This window comes from Anomaloglossus baeobatrachus, chromosome 6, assembly GCF_048569485.1.
Source record: "Anomaloglossus baeobatrachus isolate aAnoBae1 chromosome 6, aAnoBae1.hap1, whole genome shotgun sequence".
NCBI lineage: Eukaryota > Metazoa > Chordata > Amphibia > Anura > Aromobatidae > Anomaloglossus > Anomaloglossus baeobatrachus.
In genome coordinates this window covers 486,013,897-486,035,471 of record NC_134358.1, presented here as the reverse complement: position 1 = coordinate 486,035,471, position 21,575 = coordinate 486,013,897, and the positions used below count along the sequence as shown (strand labels likewise).

General features: G+C 50.1%; 1 protein-coding gene across 1 annotated transcript in view; it reads right to left on the bottom strand.

Moving 5' to 3' along the window:
• Positions 1 to 1,378: 1,378 nt before the first annotated feature.
• The window catches only part of LOC142243443 (ATP-dependent translocase ABCB1-like), a 254,512-nt gene continuing 234,315 nt past the window's right edge, over positions 1,379 to 21,575 (bottom strand). The window contains exons 21-22 of the mRNA XM_075315381.1: positions 4,541 to 4,741; positions 1,379 to 1,496 (exon numbers count right to left, since the gene is read on the bottom strand). Of these exons, the coding sequence (XP_075171496.1) occupies positions 4,541 to 4,741 (201 nt within the window). The 3' untranslated portion in view covers positions 1,379 to 1,496. The remainder of the gene's footprint in view (positions 1,497 to 4,540; positions 4,742 to 21,575) is intronic.

Sequence of the window (21,575 nt, the reverse complement as noted above, 5' to 3'; positions counted from 1 at the left end):
ACTTTACTTGCTTTTCCTCCTTTTCTACTTTCACTTTCTAAACTCCTCTCCTTAACTCCACTTTAGCTCCTCATACTTGCTCCTCCCTGAGCTATCTGCTGTTACTCCTTCCACTTCCTCCTCCTGGACTCATCTGCCTGGTTTCTTCCTGCCTCCAGAGCTGTGAGCTCCTTGGTGGGCGGAGCCAACCGCCCGGCCCACCCCCTGGTGTGCATCATCAGACTCCTGGAGAAAGGCAACAAGGATTTGTGGTTAGCTGTGATGTGCCTACCTGGAGTGTGGGGTGTGGTGGTGTGTGACCTGTGTCCCCTGGCTTGCCCAGGGCGACACATAAGCATCATTTTTACCTTACCTGCAACCTAACTTTACTACATGCACAGAATGTGAGTTACAGTAAAATGATATTCTTTGCATGAGCAAAATAGCTTTCGACAAATATTACATTCAATTTACTTTTTGCATTATTTCCCATATTCTGTAGGTTAAAAAGTTGTTGTGATAGACAAAAAACGGGGTGTCTTTTGGATTCAGAAGCCAAAAGTTAGGGGTACTTTGCACGTTGCGACATCGCTACTGCGATCTCGTCGGGGTCAAATCGAACGTGACGCACATCCGGCGCCGGTAACTATGTCGCAACATGTGAAGCTTTGAAGCACCGATAAACGATCGCAAAAGCGTCGTAAATCGGTGATCTGTGTAGTGTCGGTCATTTCCATAATTTCGCTGCAGCGACAGGTACGATGTTGTTCCTCGTTCCCGCGGCAGCACACATTGCTGTTTATGAAGCCGCAGAAGCGAAGAACATCTCCTTACCTGCGTCCCGCCTGCAATGCGGAAGGAAGGAGGTGGGCGGGATGTTTACGTCCCGCTCATCTCCGCCCCTCCGCTTCTATTGGCTGCCTGCCATGTGACGTCGCTGTGATGCCGCACGACCGACCCCCTTAGGAAGGAGGCGGGTCGCCGGCCAGAGCGACATCGCAGGGCAGGTAAATGCGTGTGAAGCTGCCGTAGTGATAATGTTCGCTACGGCAGCTATCACAAGATATCGCATCTGCGACGGGGGCGGGGACTATCGCGCTCGGCATCGCTACAATCGGCTAGCGATGTCGCAGCGTGCAAAGTACCTCTTAGTCGAAAACAAGTGTCAGATCCAACTCAAAGAAAATTGTGTTCCCCACACTTCAAATGTCATATGCATGCAGAGTGCCATGGAGGGGCAAATCACCACACTGAGACTAACCACTCCAACACACAGACCTTAATATAGACATACAGGTATACAGCCTCAAAAAAAGTACCGTGACACATAGCGAGAAGCAACAGATCACACTGCACCATATTGAAAATTTATTTAGAGAACAATAGAACAGTGCCCAAATTAGTAAATAATACAATTAAAGCAAAGGAGCCAAATATATAAAAAAAATGCTTAAGCAGCCAAGTAGATCAGGAGTTCCATAGAACGCACCTTCGAGAGGCCATAAAGTATTGGAAATCTGTAAAGTATGAAAAACAGAAAACATTAATAATAGATCTTTGAAGAGATTTAATTTTGGTCCGTGTCACATGGACAGTACACGGATGTCACATGAATGCCATCCGTGGGCTGTACATGTTTTTCAGAGACCCATTGACTTGTGTCCATAGGATACAGGCTGCAGGAAGAAAATAACAATGTCTCCCTGTGGGTCACACAGGCACACGTATGGTTCACAAGGACACATGGTCAGTGAGTATGCATATGAAAACCGACACTTGCATTCTTGTGGTATTTCATTGGTATTTATTTTATGATGGATCAGACAACAGATCCTATTAATTTCCATTTGATTAAAACTGATGCAAAACATGAATAGTGATGGGTGAAAGTCCAGATACACTCAGGATACCTAGTATTTTTGCACCGACCCCGGGCCCAGAGGTCTAAGGGAACTTGGGGTAACTATCTGGATCCAGCCACCCAGGTAATTAAAAAAAAAATAAAGGAAAAAGAAAGAAAATAGGAATAAAGCAGGCATTTTATACTTACTAAGCCTCCAACGCAGCTGTAACACTACTTCTGGGGCAGCACATTTCCCTCATACATAATGGATATTCACTGCTTCCCCCGCCCACTGTCAGTCCCACCATCTGTAATTGGTTGCAGTCAGACCGCGCCCCCACCCTGTGTGACAGCGTGTCTGACTGCTTTGAATCACAGATGCTGTTTGCCTGTTTATAGTGTTGTAAAAATAAATAACAAAATTGGCGTAGGGTCTCCCCATATTATGATACTCAGCACAAATAAAGCATAAGGCTACAGGCTGCAGCCCCCAGCCATGTATCAAAAAAACATATCACTACCTCATCAAAAGCACATCGTGATTTGATGCTTTTTTTGCCACAGGATGCAGATTTGGTGCAGGAATATGGAGTATAAATTTCAGTACCACATCTGCACACCCTGCATTTTTCTGCCAGGAGATGCAGGTCTGTGATGGGTGTGAGGTAACTGGGGTGAGGTAACTGAGTTCAATGAGGGCATCTGAGGTCAGTTTACCTGCGGTCTCAGGTGGGGTACCGTGGGAACCACCACCTGTGACTACAAATAAAATGAGTGACGTCACCAACACAGCTGCTGCTTAGTCAGTCTCTCTAAAGCCACAGTGTGTGGGCATGTTCTGTACCTGCACGCTGGTACTTCAGTATATAGCAAAGCTGGGGCCTCGTGTGGATTATGTTGGAACTGAGTCTTTGAGATTAATAATTTGGAGAAAGAGAGTGATTTTTTTGTATTTTATTTCAAATAAAGGATTTTTTCAGTATTTGTTTTTATTTCACTTATAGATTAGTAATGGGGGGTCTCATAGATCCCTCTCCATTACTAAAATAGGGCTTAGTGGCAGCTGTCATTAACTCCTGATATTACCCCGCTTGCCACCCACCACACCAGAGCAAACGGGATGATCTGGATAAAGTCGTGGGATTGTCACATCTAATGGATGCTACAATTCTGGGTGTTGTAGGCTGCTATTTTTAGTCTGGTGGGGGACCAATGACCATCCCCAGACTGATAATACCAGCCCCAAGATGTCAACTTTTTCATGGCTGGGTATCAAAATTGTGGGGGACCGCATGCCGTTTTTAAAAATGATTTATTTAAATAATAAAAAAAAATAACCACATGGAGTCCTTTTTATTTTGATACACAGCCAAGGTAAGTACATGGCTGAGGGCTCAAGCCTGTATCCATATGCTTTATCTGTGCTGGGTATCATAATATGGGGGACCTTACACACATTTTAAATGTATTTATTTATTTTTACACCACGATGGAGACGCAGACAGTGCTGCGATTCCAAGCAGTCAGACACGCTGTCACACTAGCTAGGGGCGCAGCTTGACTGCAAACAATCACAGACGCTGGGACTGCCAGTGGGCGGGGAAGCAGTGCATATGTATGAGGATAATAAGCGGCCCCAGAAGTAGTGTTACTGCCGCGCAGGAGAATCAGTAAGTATAATGCGCCTGCTCTAAGCCACCTAACACTTTCTGACACAAAGCACAATATTCGGGTCCTCATATACTTATATGGAGATTGGCGTCCGGCCAGATATCCAGAATTGATTCTGGTCTCAAACAGGTTTTTTTTTTAAATCTTTTAAATCTGGTTGGACCCACCAATGCTAGATATCTAAACCACAAAAAGAGGAATTACATTTCCCCCCAAAAATTCAGAAAAATTCACAGCAACTATGGGCAACAATGTTTACCTGCCCTGGCCACAGAATCAAATGCACTAACCCCTTAATAAAGATGGAGGCAACAGGTGCAAAACACTGATAGAGCAACCACTCACACACAGTCAATCCATGGAGGGAGTGATTGCTAAGTATTAAAACTGCACACAAATGTCTTGCATAGGGCACTGTTCACACATGGATGTGTACAGTGTCTGGCTTACAGCCTATTGATGATGCCCATACTATTAGACTAGGCGGGCTGCCCAGCACTATATAAGTGCACCACACAGGAAAGGAGACCCTATTTTACAAGGCCTACATTAATGGGCCTGGCTGCATCCTGTATGAAGATATAAGTTAAAAAAATATATAATATTCAGTATACACAGTATATGAGGTATTAGTTGATATTTTTTCCAAAATATGGATGCTCGCAACCCAACATCAAGGGTCCTCCTGCTTGCGAGTCCCTACACTAAATTTAAAAGCTAAACCACAAAAAGAGGAATTAAATTTTCCCCCCAAAAAAATCAGAAAAATTCACAGCAACAAAGGGCAACAATGTTTAACTGCCCAGGCCACAGAATCAAATGCATTAATAATGGGGTTTTGCTGCACCCTGTTAGTGCATTTGATTCATTGGCCTGGGCAGGTACACAATGTTGCTCTTTGTTGCTGTGAATGCTGCCAGGTATCTGCGGGTTCCCCATCACTAGTTGTGAACACGTACTTTATTCATAATGTTGGAGACTATAGTGAGTGTTACTGTTTTAGTTTTAATAATAGTTTCTACCAGATCATACAGCATATGATCTCACCTAGACTTGCGCGACTTGTGAGTTCCAAAGAGCATAGTATTCAGCCCCTTTAGCCAATAGCTGGCTATGAGTGCCATGTTCCACCACCTTCCCGTTCTTTATCACTGCAATAATGTCAGCATTCTCGATTGTGCTTAGTTGGTGAGCAATGACTATACATGTTCGCCCATGCCTGGCATTATCCAAAGCTTGCTGCACAATCTATGAAACATAAAAAGAAGTTTTGCACTGAGACATTGGTTTACAATTGTAATAAATCAAGTTTGATAAGATTTGTATAAGAAAAGTAAAGAAACGATTTTGGGTTGTGCATTTATAGAAGATATGCAAAACTCTCAAGATGCAAATATTTAAACATGTAACTATAAAGCAGATTTTTCCATGTCTGTGTTTGAAACAAATTGTACAGTCATATGAAAAAGTTTGGGCACCCCTATTAATGTTAACCTTTTTTCTTTATAACAATTTGGGTTTTTGCAACAGCTATTTCAGTTTCATATATCTAATAACTGATGGACTCAGTAATATTTCTGGATTGAAATGAGGTTTATTGTACTAACAGAAAATGTGCAATCCGCATTTAAACAAAATTTGACCGGTGCAAAAGTATGGGCACCTCAACATAAAAGTAACATTAATATTTTATAGATCCTCCTTTTGCAAAAATAACAGCCTCTAGTCGCTTTCTGTAGCTTTTAATGAGTTCCTGGATCCTGGATGAAGGTATATTTGACCATTCCTGTTTACAAAACAATTCCAGTTCAGTTAAGTTTGATGGTCGCCGAGCATGGACAGCCCGCTTCAAATCATCCCACAGATGTTCAATGATATTCAGGTCTGGGGACTGGGATGGGCATTCCAGAACATTGTAATTGTTCCTCTGCATGAATGCCTGAGTAGATTTGGAGCGGTGTTTTGGATCATTGTCTTGCTAAAATATCCATCCCCTGCGTAACTTCAACTTCGTCACTGATTCTTGCACATTATTGTCAAGAATCTGCTGATACTGAGTTGAATCCATGCGACCCTCAACTTTAACAAGATTCCCAGTGCTGGTATTGGCCACAAAGCCCCAAAGCATGATGGAACCTCCACCAAATTTTACTGTGGGTAGCAAGTGCTTTTCTTGGAATGCCGTGTTCTTTTGCCTCCATGCATAACTCCTTTTTGTATGACCAAACAACTCAATCTTTGTTTCATCAGTCCACAAGACCTTCTTCCAAAATGTAACTGGCTTGTCCAAATGTGCTTTTGCATAACTCAAGCGACTCTGTTTGTGTCATGCTTGCAGAAACAGCTTCTTTCGCATCACTCTCCCATACAGCTTCTCCTTGTGCAAAGTGCACTGTATTGTTGACCGATGCACATTAACACCATCTGCAGCAAGATGATGCTGCAGGTCTTTGGAGGTGGTCTGTGGATTGTCCTTGACTGTTCTCACCATTCTTCTTCTCTGCCTTTCTGATATTTTTCTTGGCCTGCCACTTCTGCGCTTAACAAGAACTGTACCTGTGTTCTTCCATTTCCTTACTATGTTCCTCACAGTGGAAACTGACAGTTTAAATCTCTGAGACAACTTTTTGTATCCTTCCCCTGAACAACTATGTTGAATAATCTTTGCTTTCAGATCATTTGAGAGTTGTTTTGAGGAGCCCATGGTGCCACTCTTCATAGGAGATTCAAATAGTAGAACAACTTGCAGGTGGCCACCTTAAAAACCTTTTCTCAAGATTGGATACTCCTGCCTATGAAATTCAAAGCTCAATGAGGTTACAAAACCAATTTAGTGCTTTAGTAAGTCAGTAAAAAGTAGTTAGGAGTGTTCAAATCAAGAAATTGATAAGGGTGCCCATACTTTTGCACCGGTCAAATTTTATTTAAATGCGGATTGTACATTTTCTGTTAGTACAATAAACCTCATTTCAATCCAGAAATATTACTCAGTCCATCAGTTATTAGATATATGAAACTGAAATAGCTGTTGCAAAAACCCAAATTGTTATAAAGAAAAAAGGTTAACATTAATAGGGGTGTCCAAACTTTTTCATATGACTGTACATGGAGGTGACAAGGTTGGCATCCATGTGCTGTCCTTACACATCACTCAATCCCACTACATACATTTACATGATAGACCCACGTGTAAGTTTGATAAAAAATAAATAAGGGTATGTGAAAGCGGGCACAGGCTATGATAAGTTTGTGCTCATATACTACTCGCAAAAAGTTAGGGATATTTGGCTTGCAGCTGAAATTTCAGGATGATCCTAAAATGCACTCTAACCTTTTTAGGTAAACTTAATTTGACCTTCTCTAAACGTTTGAATGCACATGTCTAACTATTCAATGTTTCACTATTTTTTGCACAATTTTTTGTTCTCTAAAAAGGAGCCTAGTAGCACAATTCACAAGAGGTGCTTGTGTGCCGCCCCCGTTCCAGCAGCCTGCCGCTGCTCGGACCCGTACCTTCCGGTGGGTGGCTCGAGGGTCTCCGGACCCGGGGAATCCCGCGGACACTCCGAATGAAAAGGGGGGTTTGATGGATGTATATGTACGGGCTGGACCGTACTAGGTTCGTGACGCCACCCACGGTATGTGCTGATAATGGACACCACCGCTGCAGTTACGGGGCACCTGGGGGAGATGTTGTGCAGCAAGTTGTTAACCTCTCCATGGGCAGGGATGGTGGCCCAGGGACCCGTTGGGGTTTGGTGGTGCAGGGAGATGGGCGACCGCAGGGTGCTGGTGTACTCACTATTAAGAAAACACACGAGTCTCTGGTAAACCAAGGTGATGGTGGTCAGTGCCCGCAGCCGGCTGCGTTCTGGTTCCCCCACCCGGCTGGTGGTCTCTGTCTTTCTCCTGCACCAGTTTTAGAACGGTGGACTGCCTGTGCTTGAAACTCCAGGAGTCCGCTCCCGGCTGGATGTGACCTAAGGTGCCCTTGCCCGCAGACGCTGGCCCGTGGGATCTCTGAGCCGTGGCGGTGGCCTTTTATCCCCCTCGTTGGGCTGTTGCCTTCAATCGGGACTTTGGGTGGGACAGGACCTCTAGTCCTGACTGCAATCAGTTAATTAACCAGTTCCAGTTGCTTCAGGGTCTGAGTACCCCCCTGTGTGCTCCGGTTTCCGAGTCGGTTCCCCAGGTCGGTACCGGCGGGCCATTACCTGTCCTGGTCCACCTCGGTTCAACTGAGCCGTCTTCCCGGCTCCTGCAGATGGAGATCGCTGTCTGCCTCCTAGCCAAAGGCAGCAGGGCTCCTACTCTGGTACCTGTTCAATTTGGGGTATTCGCCTCTGCTGGAGCTGCACGCAGCTCCATCCCACACTCCTCTCCAACTTGCAGCCCACACTCCTCTCCAACTTGAACTCTAACACTTGTCTGTTTACTTTCCCACCTCGGGCTGTCTAGACTCCTTGGTGGGCGTCTTCCAACTGCCTGGTTCCGCCCCCTGGTGTGTCTATCCAGCCCTGAGGGGGGTGACTAGGGTTTTAAGGGTTGGCTGATGTCACCTGTGAGGGAAAGGTGTAGTACAGGGGCCTATCTGTGACTACCTGGCCCGGCCAGGGCGTCACACTCCCCCTTGGTTAAACACAGACCGTCCGCGGGCTGTCTGACCACCACCGGTTTATTTTTGTTAACTGGAAAAGATAAAAAGGTTTTAGAACATATACAATTATAATAACATATTTACAGAATATGAATGCTTTTGGTTTCTTCCATTAACGGGAGGCAGGTCACTTAAACATTACATAAACATTGTTATTAACCGGGACGGGACGTGACCGGGTCCTTTTCACCTTTGCCCACCCAAACAAACCTTGCCTTGATACTGCCTCTAAAAACCAGTTCAGCACCCCTTTTCCCCAGTCCAGGAAATGGGTTCGGGTCCGGGTGTTGCCCAAATGGGCCAGGTAATAAGTTCCTTACCCGGCAGTCTCTCTCAGAGGCCCCACGTCCAGGGGACCTTTGACCCAGAGGGTAGTCACCGGTCTCGCTAGTGACAGGACCTCGGCCTACAATTTCCCGCAGGCCCTTACTCCAGCCAGACTCTATGGAAACTGCGGCATGATGAAAAGGGTGGTCCGAGACTTAACACTTAACTTCCGCTGCCGGCGCAGCCTCCTCTGACGACCGTCCCACAGACCACCACAGGGCAGCACGGGTCCCCAATGCCACCATCACTCACAGGCAGCACTGTCCATAAAGACCCCATCTTCCACTGCCTGCAGTGCGGGTACGGTTACTCCTCCTTTAACATCAACTGTCCTTGCTCCACTCAACTTCTTGTCATCCTCCACCGGGGGACTCCGACCCCTGATGGCGCCCTCTGGGGCTCCAACTGCAGTGGCGTTCAACAAGTCGGACAAGATTCTCCTTTCCTTCCACCCCGTGTGCTGGGTGGCATCTCCCGGGGAACTTGGAGATGTTCAACAAAGGTCGGGCAGTCAGTCAGGAGCGGGTCCTTTACCTAAAACTTTCCAACTGCAAAATTTTAAACTTGTGGGTAACTTACGGGTGTTGCTACCACTGCATATGGCTCCATCTTCGGTCGGGATACTGGACTTCCCATCCAGGTGCGGAACATCCCAGGACTCTGGACCTCCAACGAGAAAGGTGGTGGAATTGTGAATGGCACTGCTTCTTTAAGGAGCTGCGCTACACGGGGTTCACTCGCAGTATGCAGAGCAGGACCCATCTCCCAGCTGATCATGGATGGCTCGAGGGTCTGTGTAGCTTTATCCTGGCGCGACACGGCTGCGGCGGCCTGCTATTCACGGGCCCATACCACGGCAACCATCCTCCTGACTTCCGCCCTCCAGTTGAGCACCTGCCGCAGCGTTTGGGCTCTCACCCGGACACAGAATCTGGATAACTCCCGCTCCAGCCAGGCAGCGGTCCCCGCAGGCAACTGATCCAAGCTCCGCTCCTCCGCATCGAAGGCCACTCCGCCTTTACCACTTCGGAGCCCCGCCACTCCGCCATTGGGGTTAGGCGTGGACATCTTCCCACTTCTCCCACTTGGTCTTTTTCTGGCACTCCTCTCTTACCTGTTCAATTTGGGGTATTCGCCTCTGCTAGAGCTGCACGCAGATCCAGCCCACACTCCTCTCCAACTTGTAGCCCACACGCCTCTCCAACTTGAACTCTAACACTTGTCTGTTTACTCTATTGCCTCGGGCTGTCTAGACTCCTTGGTGGGCGTCTTCCAACAGCCTGGTTCCGCCCCCTGGTGTGTCTATCCAGCCCTGAGGGGGGTGACTAGGGTTTTAAGGGTTGGCTGATGTCACCTGTGAGGGAAAGGTGTAGTTCAGGGGCCTATCTGTGACTACCTGGCCCGGCCAGGGTGTCGCACTTGATCCATGAATCGCCTAATAAATTTCGAGGTTCAATTAGAATTGGAATTTAAACAGTTCTCCTGTTCACATTTTGACCAAGACTACACCTAACAATTGATCTGTGACGCCCTGGGCAAGCCAGGGGTCACAGGTCATTACACCACCACACCCTACACCCCCAGTTAGGAACACCAAAGCTAAACTAAAATCCTTGTTGCCTTCCTCCAGAGGCTGATGTTCACACCAGGGGGTGGGCCAGGCGGTTGGCTCCGCCCACCGAGGAGTTCACAGCTCTGGAGGCGGGAGAAACCAGGCAGATCAGTTAGGGAGGTGAAGGAGTAAACATGAGTTGAGTTAAGGAAGTAAAAGTAGAAGGAAGTAAAGTGGTAAAGGAGGCAAGCAAGAGTGGTGACAGGAAAGAAAGAGAGTGGAAAGCCTGAAGTTGGTCCAGCTGTGTGTAGGACCGGGTCAGCAAGGTCAGCAACGACGGTGACTGTCCAGAGGGGTGACTGTTCGGGAGTTCCTGGAAAGACCGCGGACGGGTAGTGACCCGGCGGTCTGGAGCAGCGTGCAAAGGATAGTCAGCACCAGGGCAGCAGCCAAGTCCCGATTGAAGGAAACAGTCCAACCATTAAGGAGGAACACCGCCACCGCCAAGGCACCAGTTCCTCAGGGCCAGCGTCTGCGGGCAAAGTAGAGCTCCTCCGGTCCAGCTTGAAGCCGGGGAGCGGGTTACCGGTGGGGACCCATCGCTACCAACTTAGAAACATCAGGTGCAGGTCAGAGGGACATCACCGTCACCTACTGGGAGAGCAAGTGCAGCCGTCCGTGGGAACCGTCTTTCCAGCCGTGTGGTTTACCGTAAAACTGTGTCAACGTCTCAGGCTGAGTGAGTACCACAGTGCCGCAAGGCACAGCGCTGCCCTCCACGTCCCTGCGCCCACCAGGCCCTGCATCTCCCATCTCATCACCGGGCCCCGGGATCACCAACCCCTACCCACGGAGGGGCAACACAACACCTGGCTGCTCTGCATCACCATCCCCGGGATCCCCATATTGAGCAGCGGTGGTGAAATCACCACAACCGTGGGTGGCGTCACGGACAATAAACAATTCCCACACCCAACAACCCCCTTTCACTCACGGGCGAGGAGTGCCGCTCGAGAACCCCCGGGATCCGGCCCACAGCTCGAGCCACCACTGAGCAGCAGCCGCCGGACCCGAGCAGAAGGGGTGAGCGTAGTGTGCTGACACCCTCCTCCCCGCCCGCGACAGATCGACAGTACCTAGTTAATGTGAGGTTTCAAGCAGGATGTTCTCAGATTGCAGTGGCCACTGAACTTAGAGTGTCATAGAGTGTCATCAGCAGGTTGCAGCTGAAATACAAAGAGACTGGAAGAGTCACAGAAAGGCATAGAAGTGGACATCCTTTGGCAACATCCCACACTAATGACCTCTTCATTGTGAACAATGGCCTTCTGAACCAACCAAATGATGAATGCCACACAACTCCAGGCATATTGAAGGAAGATGAGAGGCACCCAAGTGTCACGTCAGAAAATTAGAATCCATTTATATCAGCATGGTATGCATACTAGACAACCTGCACGGGTACCTGACAACTCCACCAGGCATAGGTGTTATCGTTTTATTGGATAAGGGAATAGTAGGCCTCAGTGCAATTCACTGTTGAAAGTCAATTCATGCTGAGCAGAAATGATGGCCACCTACGAGGTTGGAGACATCAAGGAGACCAGTATTCATCAGCCACTTTTGTCACCAGACGATCCTTTGGTGGTGGTATTACAGTGTGGGCTGGGGTGTTTAGTTATTATAGAACAGCCCTACACTTTGTGAATGGTACAGTGACAGCCCCTACTACTTGAATAACATCATTAATCCAATCATCGTGTCTCTGTATGAACAACAGAAACCTAGTTTTATCTTCATTAGTGATGAGCGAGTACTAAAAAGCTCGGGTGCTCGAGGCTCGGGCCGAGCATCCCAAGATACTCGTGTACTCGGCCCGAGCACCGAGCCCAATGTTATCCTATGGGAGACCCGAGTATTTTTGTGAAATGACCCCCGGCAGCATGTAGAAACCCTAAAAATGGCACAAAAGTCTCAGAAGAGTGCTCAAATGACATGGCAACAGCATGGGGAAGATCCCTTGAAGCATTTATCACTCAAAAGTCACAGCTGTGAACAATTTTGTCCGCGTTTTACGCCATTTTTACGGACTCACCAGAAAACCTTCAAAAATGACACCAAAATGAATTTTCATGGCGGAAATGTTAAGGGCACATACCCAATAGTGAGATAGAGCTAATGTATGTTACTTTTTGAGATTAATACATGAAAGATTTTACGTAAAACATTGTGTGGCACTCCGATGTCCCTGAGAAGAGACGTACATAAAGGCCTCTGAGTCTAATGTGCCCATTTTGAGGAAGTGAGTCTTTGTAGTATTTTCCTTTGCCAGGGCAGTCCAAAATTGTGAGGTTCACCAATGCCCCTGCATACAGACGTGCATGAGGGCCTGTAAACCTGAAGTGCCCATTGTAAGGAAGTGGGTCTATTGTAGTATAGCCCTTTGGCAGGGCAGCCAAAAATTGGGAGGCTCCACGTTGTCCCTGGATAGAGACCTGTTAGGTTCTTAGTGCCTCCGTGCTTGCATTTAAAAACCGCACGTGTGTGCCTGTTGGTGGCAGCTTTCCGCTGCACTTGTGTGCGTTTTGCAAAAACTTGGATATAACGCACAAGTCTAGTGAATACACATCAGCACAGCATTGCAAAATGCGCAAGGGCGTTGTCAACGAACAAGGAAGTGGACGTGATGGTGGTGCAGGCAGAGACCGAGGTCGTGTGCAAACTCTAATTTCGCCACAACAAAGGGCCACATCTACTCGCTCGCACGTCCTGTCCCAAATTCTTGGGGACCGCAGCAGTACACCGCTCTTGAACCAAGACCAGTGTCAACAGGTTGTTAGTTGGATAGCGGATAATGCTTCCAGTCAGATTGGCACCACCACAAACACTCTGTCTTCCACACGGTCAAGTGTCAGTAGCCGTGATACTGCACCGCACATTTCAGAACCTGATCCTCCTTCCTACCACCAGGCCGAGTACACGTCCACGGACATTACTGATCCCACACTTGGACACTCGGAAGAGCTGTTCGTTCACGTTTCCATTCACACATTCTGGCCTCTCGCCAGCTCCTGTTGAAGTGGGCCATGACGAGATTGTATGTACAGATGCCCAAATATTTGAGCAGCCACGTTCTCACGAAGTTGGCAACGTGTCTCAACAAGGGGTGGACGATGATGAGACACAATTGTCAGGAAGTCAGGAGGAGCAGGGTGCGGAAGAGGAAGACGACGTGGTGGATGATCCAGTAACTGACCCAACCTGGCAGGAGGATATGCAGAGCGAGGACAGCAGTGCACAGTGGGAGGGAGGCGTAGCATCCCAATAGGCAGTAAGAAGCGGGGTGGTGGCCCCAGGCAGACGTCAGGCAACTGTTCCCCGGAACAACACGACACATGGTGCCTGTACAAATGTTAGGTCTTCCCGAGTCTGGCAGTTTTTTAAGTTGGCTCCAGATGATTCTAAAAAGGCCATTTGCAACACCTGCCGTGCCAGCATCAGCAGGGGTACCAAAACTAGCAGCCTGACCACCACCAGCATGATCAGGCACATGTCAGCCAAGCACCCGACTTTGTGGGATGTACAACAGAGTCGAGGAGCAGTGCTTGCTGATGTCACTGCTGCGTCTTCGCTTGTTGTGCATGCGAGCCAATCCCCTGTCCATGCTGCCCGCGAACAAGCCTCCTCCGGCCCTGCACCTGCAGTTGCCCACGCAGAAATAACACCATCATCAAGCACGTCCTTGTCCCAGCGCAGCGTTCAGTTATCCATTCAGCAAACCTTTGAACGCAGGCGCAAATACACTGCCAACGCCCCACATGCCACACTTCTAAATGCTAACATTTCGCGACTGCTTGCGCTGGAAATGTTGCCTTTTAGGCTGGTTGAGACAGAAGCATTCCGCGACCTGATGGTGGCAGCTGTCCCACGTTACTCGGTCCCCAGCCGCCACTATTTCTCCCGGTGTGCCGTCCCCGCATTGCATAACCACGTGTCACAAAACATCACACGTGCCCTGAACAACGCTGTTTCAGCCAAAGTCCACCTAACCACAGACACGTGGACAAGTGCATGTGGGCAAGGCCGCTACATCTCGTTGACGTCACACTGGGTTAATATTGTGGAAGCTGGGACCCAGTCTGAGCGAGGGACGGAACACGTCCTTCACACACCAAGTTTTGCAGGCCCTACCTCAGTCAGGGTTTCACCCACACTCTACAGCTCCGGAATGTCATGCTCCTCAGCCTCCTCCTCCTCCTCCTGCGCATCCTCATCCACTTTACCCTCCACACCAGTCCCAAGCTGGAAGTGTCGCGGGCGGAGGAGGGGACACTGCGCTCTCCCACTGCTCGGGTCCGGCTCCCGCTGCTCTACGGCTGCTGCTGCTCGGTGGCTCGAGCGATGGCCGGATCCCGGGGACTCGAGCGGCGCTCATCGCCCGTGAGTGAAAAGGGGTCGTTTGGGTTTTTGGGGATATTGTCCGTGACGCCACCCACGGTTGTGGTGATTGTGTGGACACCACCGCTGCTCTGGACGGGGATCCCGGGAGCCTGTGACAGGGAGCAGCTTTGTTGTTATTTCTCCCCTCCGTGGGTAGGGGGGTTGGTTGTCCCGGGGCCCGGTGATGGGGTAGAGATGGATGACAGGCGGGTTGCGGGGTCTGATGAGGTGCAGGGTCGCAGGAGCAGCGCTGTGCCGCACGGCACGGAGGTACTCACTCAGCCCAATGATGATGACACAGTTCACGGTAAAACAAGTGGCTGGATGGACGGGTCCCTCGGACGGCTGCGGTTGTTCCTCCCTGCAGGTTAGTGATGACTGTCTCTCCCTGCACCTAAGTTCAGTGTTGGTAGTGATGGTTTCCCACCGGTAACCCGCTCCCCGACCTGGATATGGGCCGGAGGAGCCCCTTTTGCCCACAGGCGCTGGCCCTGGGAGACGGTTGCCCTTGGCGGTGGCGGTGTCTCCCCTTCACGGTTGGACGGTTGCCTTCTATCGGGACTTGGCTGTTTGGAAACCCTGACGTCCCCTTCACTAACGGATTTGGCAAATTCATGGCGACACCAAGCCTTGCCGGTATCCGAAAGGCCCCTGCCAATGGTGCTGGCTTCTCTTTGTATACCGGTCCGGTACGGCCGGGTCACCACCCGTCCACGGTCCTTACGGCAGACTCCAATCGGCCTCCACTGCAGACGGTCACCACATCCTGCCAACCTTGCTGTCCTGTCCGGGCCACACACCCGGACCAACTTCAGGCTCTTTGCTGTCACTTTTCTCCTCTCTACTACTTTCCTCCTTCCACTTCCTTAGCTTAACTCTCACTGCCTGTGTTTTCCCTCCTCCTTGGTGGGTGGAGACCAACCGCCTGGCTCCACCCCCTGGTGTGGACAACAGTCCCTGGGGAAGGCAACAAGGATTTTGTGTTTTGACTATGATATGCCTGCAGGGAGTGTGGGGTGTGTAAGTGTTGTGCTCTGTGGCCCCTGGCTTGTCCAGGGCGACACAGAAGCACTGCAGCACTGCCTCGGCGAAGCGGCAACAGGCTGTGCTGAAGCTAATCTGCATAGGTGACAAACCCCACAATGCAGAAGAGGTGTGGACAGCTCTGAAACAGCAGGCAGATCACTGGCTCACACCTCTGAACCTAAAGCCAGGAAAGGTTGTGTGTGACAATGGCCGGAACCTGGTGGCGGCTTTGAGGCGAGGCCAGCTGACACATGTTCCATGCGTGGCCCATGTGCTCAACCTCGTGGTTCAGCGGTTTCTAAAGTCATACCCAGAGCTGTCTGATCTGCTGGTAAACGTTCGCCGCCTGTCTGCACATTTTCGAAAGTCACCTACTGCTTCAGCCGACCTTGCCGGCTTTCAGCGCCATTTGCATCTTCCGGCTCACAGACTGGTGTGTGATGTCCCCACGCATTGGAATTCAACTCTGCAAATGTTAGTCAGGATATGTGAGCAGAAGAGGGCAGTTGTTGAGTACCTGCATCACCTAAGCCGTCGGGAAATGGGTCAAACTCCACACATAACACCTGAGGAGTGGAGATGGATGTCCGACCTATGTACCATCCGCCAAAACTTTGAGGACTCCACCAAGATGGTGAGCGGCGATGACGACATTATTAGCGTCACCATACCGCTTCTCTGCCTTCTAAAATGGTCTCTGCTCAAAAAACAACCATGATGCATTGCAGGCGGAGCGCGATGAGTTTGAGCAAGAAACAGTAGTGGGTGTGGGTGATAACACACAGCCCAGCCTCGTCTCATCACAACGTGCAGAGGAGGAGGATGAAGACATGGAGCAACTCTCTGGCCAAATTGAGGATATGACATGCAGTCATATCCTCGGTTCAGCGTGGTTGGCCAGAGGACAGGGTAGATGATGAGGAGGAGGAGGAGGAGGAGGAGGACAGCATGTTCAGTCATCGTGTTGGTCAGGATACTGAAGTGATGGCTGTTAAGAGTCTGGCACACATGGCTGACTTTATGGTAAGCTGCCTGTCTCGTGACCCTCGCGTTAAGAACATCTTGGCCGACAATCATTACTGGTTGGTAACACTGTTAGACCCACGCTAAAAGGAGAACTTTATGTCTCTTATTCCCGTCAGGCAAAATGCAGCAGTTCCAGAAGGCCATAGTCACGGAAGTAGGCAAAGCATTCCCCTCACAAAACGCTAGCGGCATAGGTCAGGAATCAGTGGACAACCAAGGCGTACAGCCGAGAGGGGCACAAGTCCAATCCGCCAGAGGTAGGGGAACAGTCTTTAAGATGTGGGACAGTTTTCTCAGCCCCTCACATACCACAGCCCCTGAGGTGCGGGGTAGTGCCACAAGAAATCCTAAGTTTGCCCAGATGCTCAAGGAGTACCTTGCAGATCAAACAACTGTAGTCCGACATTCCTCTGTGCCTTACAATTAATGGGTATCCAAGCTGGACACGTGGCATGAATTGGCTCTCTACGCCTTGGAAGTCCTGGCCTGCCCTGCCGCTTGCGTTTTGTCAGAGCGTGTTTTTAGTGCCGCAGGTGGAATCATTACAGATAAACGCACCCGCCTGTCAACTGTAAATGCTGACAGGCTGACTCTGATCAAGATGAACAAGGGTTGGATTGGGCCAGACTTCACCACACCACCAGCAAATGACAGCGGAATTTAAAGTTTGTAACGGGAATTTGCCATGTACCTCCACTCACCCATGGTAACACACTTCTGGACTTTGGCTAATCGCTGGACTGCTCCTCCTTCTCCTCATGCGCCATGATGATGACCGTTACAATAGTTAGGCCGTTGTTTCAGGTATAGCCCCAGTGGTAAATTTTTCCACCCATTCTTTCAGAATGTGCATTACAACGACAGGAGACCCGCTCCTTTGCAATGGGAACAATGTTTTGAGGCCCTCATGCACATCTCTATCCAGGGACAATATGGAGCCTGACGCTGCCACCGACAGGCACAAACGTGCGGTTTTTAAATGCAAGCACGGACACACTAAGAACCTAACAGGTTTTTAGGAGCGACAATTACTGAGAAGTCTGACACTATCAGCCACTGCTGACTGACGTGTATTATACACTACACTTGTGCGTTATATAATAGTTTGTGAAAAACGCACACAAGTGCACCTGTACGCTGCCACCGACAGGCACACACGTGCGGTTTTTAAATGCAAGCACGGACGCACTAAGAACCTTACAGGTTTTTAGGAGCGACAATTACTGAGAAGTCTGACACTATCAGCCACTGCTGACTGACGTGTATTATTCACTAGACTTGTGCGTTATATAATAGTTTGTGAAAAACGTGCACCTGTACGCTGCCACCGACAGGCACACACGTGCGGTTTTTAAATGCAAGCACGGACGCAATAAGAACCTAACTGGTTTTTAGGAGCGACAATTACTGAGAAGTCTGACACTATCAGACACTGCTGACTGACGTGTATTATTCACTAGACTTGTGCGTTATATAATAGTTTGTGCAAAACGTGCACCTGTATGCTGCCACCGACAGGCACACACGTGCGGTTTTTAAATGCAAGCACGGACGCACTAAGAACTGTGAGGTAGCACGGTCGGCTGCGCAGCAGAAGACATGGGATCCAGGCATTAAGGTTCACAGCACACGGTTTTAATGTCCAAACAAAAGTCCATAACAAAATACATGTGCCTCTCCAGCAGAGAACTCAGGAAGTTCTGTTCACTTCCCCACACCCGGCACACCTGCCCTTGTTCCTGATTCTATTTAACCCTTCCTTCAGCCTGTAGGGAAACAGCATTAACCCTAGAGTGGATCTACTTTCTATCATGGAGTGAGCACAACCGGGGCGAGACATACCGGCCGTCATAGATAACCCCGGTCACATTCTCACATACCCCCCCCCTCAGTTCAAGCGTGCGGGGTTGAACTCCAGCCATCAAACACGGGCCGCGGGACAAGGCATCGGCGTTGCCCTGCAACCTACCGGCCCGGTGTTCAACCGTAAACCGGAAGTTCTGCAGAGAAAGGAACCACCGGGTAACCCGGGCATTCCGTTCCTTGGCGGACCTCATCCAGACCAGCGGAGAGTGATCCGTCACCAAGCGAAACTGCCGTCCCAGCAGGTAATAGCGTAGGGACTCCAAGGCCCACTTGATCGCCAGGCACTCCTTCTCCACTACTCTATAATTCCGCTCGGGAGGGGTGAGCTTCCTACTTAAAAAGGTGACGGGATGTTCCTCCCCCTGAACCACCTTAGATAGCACTTCACCCAGGCCGACCTCCGAGGCGTCAGTCTGTACTATGAACTCCTTCCGGAAATCAGGGTGTACCAGAACGGGCTGTCCGCACAGGACCTCCTTCAGGGCCCGGAAGGAGTCCTCGGCCTGCGGAGTCCAGCGCACCATGACGGACTTCTTGCCTTTGAGAAGGTCCGTCAAGGGGGCTGATAGTCCCGCAAAGTCCTTTACAAACCTCCTGTAGTACCCCACGATACCCAGGAAGGCCCTAACCTGCTTTGTGGTCAGGGGTCTAGGCCACTTCTGGATCGCCTCAACCTTGTTAATTTGGGGCTTAATCACTCCTTGGCCTATCACATAGCCCAAGTAGCGGGCTTCCGTGAGTCCCAATGCACATTTCTTGGGATTGGCTGTCAATCCGGCTGTTCGAAGCGCGTCCACCACCGCTTGTACCTGTTCCAAGTGGGTCTGCCAATCGGAGCTGTAAATAATGATGTCATCAAGGTACGCTGATGCATACGCCTGGTGGGGTTCCAGCACTAAGTCCATCAACCTCTGGAACGTGGCCGGAGCGCCATGTAACCCAAAAGGCAAGACAACATAGTGGAAGAGACCCTCCGGCGTAACAAAAGCGGTTTTCTCCTTGGCGGACTCCGTCAGTGGCACCTGCCAGTACCCCTTGGTCAGGTCGAGCGTGGTAAAATATCGCGCCTGTGCCAGCCTATCAATCAGCTCATCCACCCGGGGCATGGGGTAGAGATCGAACTTGGATATTTCGTTCAATCTCCTAAAGTCATTGCAGAACCTTAAGGAGCCATCGGGTTTTGGTATTAGGACAATCGGACTAGCCCATTCACTCCGGGATTTTTCGATGACCCCCAGGCGTAACATTGTCTTTACTTCCTCCGATATGGCTTGTCGTCGAGCCTCCGGTACCCGGTATGACTTCAGGCGTACCTTCAGGTGGGGCTCGGTGACAATATCATGTCGTATCAGACTGGTCCCACCGGGCAGCTCGGAGAAGACATCGGGGTTCTGCTGAACCAACCGTCTGGCCTCTCGCCTCTGAGTCTTGGTGAGGGCTTCTCCAATCCTTACTTCCGGTTCGTCCTCTCCGGAGGTCGCTGGAGCCGGATGTGAACGACCCGAAGAGGAGGGAGGTGGGGAAAAAACAGCCATCAGGCTTTCCCGTTCCTGCCAAGGTTTTAATAGGTTGACATGGTATATTTGTTCAGGTTTCCGCCTACCGGGCTGCAATACTTTATAGTTAACCACCCCGACTCTTTCCTTTATCTCGTAGGGGCCTTGCCACTGAGCCAGGAATTTACTCTCCGCCGTGGGGATTAATACCAACACCCGATCCCCGGGTTTAAAGGTCCGCATGGTGGCTTGTCTATTGTAGCGGCCGCTTTGCGCGGCCTGAGCCTCCTGTAAATGCTCCTTCACAATTGGCATGACCGCGCTTATGCGGTTCTGCATACCCAAAATGTGTTCAATCAAACTTTTATGGGGGGTGGGCTCTTGCTCCCATGTTTCCTTTGCCAGGTCCAACAATCCCCGGGGATGTCGCCCGTATAACAATTCAAAAGGCGAAAACCCCGTGGATGCCTGTGGCACCTCTCGTATGGCAAACATCAAATAGGGAAGCATCATATCCCAGTCTTTCCCGTCTTTGGAGATCACCCTTTTGAGCATGGTTTTCAGGGTTTTATTGAAACGCTCGACTAAACCGTCCGTTTGAGGATGATACACAGACGTACGCAACTGCTTGATCTGGAGTAGCCGGCATAGCTCTTTGGTCACTTTAGACATGAATGGGGTCCCCTGATCCGTAAGGATCTCCTTGGGCAACCCCACCTGGCAGAACACCGCAAACAACTCCCGAGCTATAAGCTTTGCTGCAGTATGTCTGAGGGGTATCGCCTCGGGATACCGGGTGGCATAGTCAACGATCACTAGGATGTGTTGGTACCCTCGAGCGGACTTTACGAGGGGCCCCACCAGATCCATCCCTATCCGTTCAAAAGGGACTTCTATAATGGGTAAAGGTACCAACGGACTGCAAAAATGGGTTAGGGGGGCGGTAAGCTGACACTCCGGGTAGGTTTCGCAGAACCGTTTTACCTCCCCAAAGACCCCGGGCCAATAGAACCTTTGCAATATTCGCTCCTGCGTTTTCTTGACCCCTAGGTGGCCACTCATCAGGTGTTTATGAGCCAAGTCGAGGACCCGCCGGCGATGCGGCTGGGGCACCACCAACTGTTCTACCCCCACGCCCCGTATTTCATCTACCCGGTAGAGTAAATCCTGCTTAAGAGCAAAATGGGGGTACCTTACCTGGGCACCGGGCAGCTGTGCCACCCCGTCAACTACTGTCACCCGACTCCGGGCATGTATTAACGTAGGGTCCTGGAGTTGGGCTGTCCCAAACGTATCCGGGGACGCCTCCAACTCCGGGATGGGCTCGACCATCTCAGCCTCTCCTGCCAATACCTCTAGGGGTGACCTATCGGGTTCACACTCTGCCCCTATCATGGTGACCCCTACGGCAGGCGTCCCGGATTCAGGATTGTAGGGCTCAGGTTCCGGACTGACCAATAACTGAGGGGACTTAGGGGGTCCCTTCCATAAAGTCCAAAAATAGGGCAGATCCCTTCCTAGGATCACGTCATAAGGAAGAGTGTTAAGAAGTCCCACCTCATGTTTCACCTGACTGCAAGGTGCTGGATGGTGACAATCCCCGTGGGATAGTCGCGGCGGTCCCCATGTATGCAAACCACCCCCACGGTACGCCCTGTGGCCTTTACTTTAGCCCTCAAGGTGGATCGCACA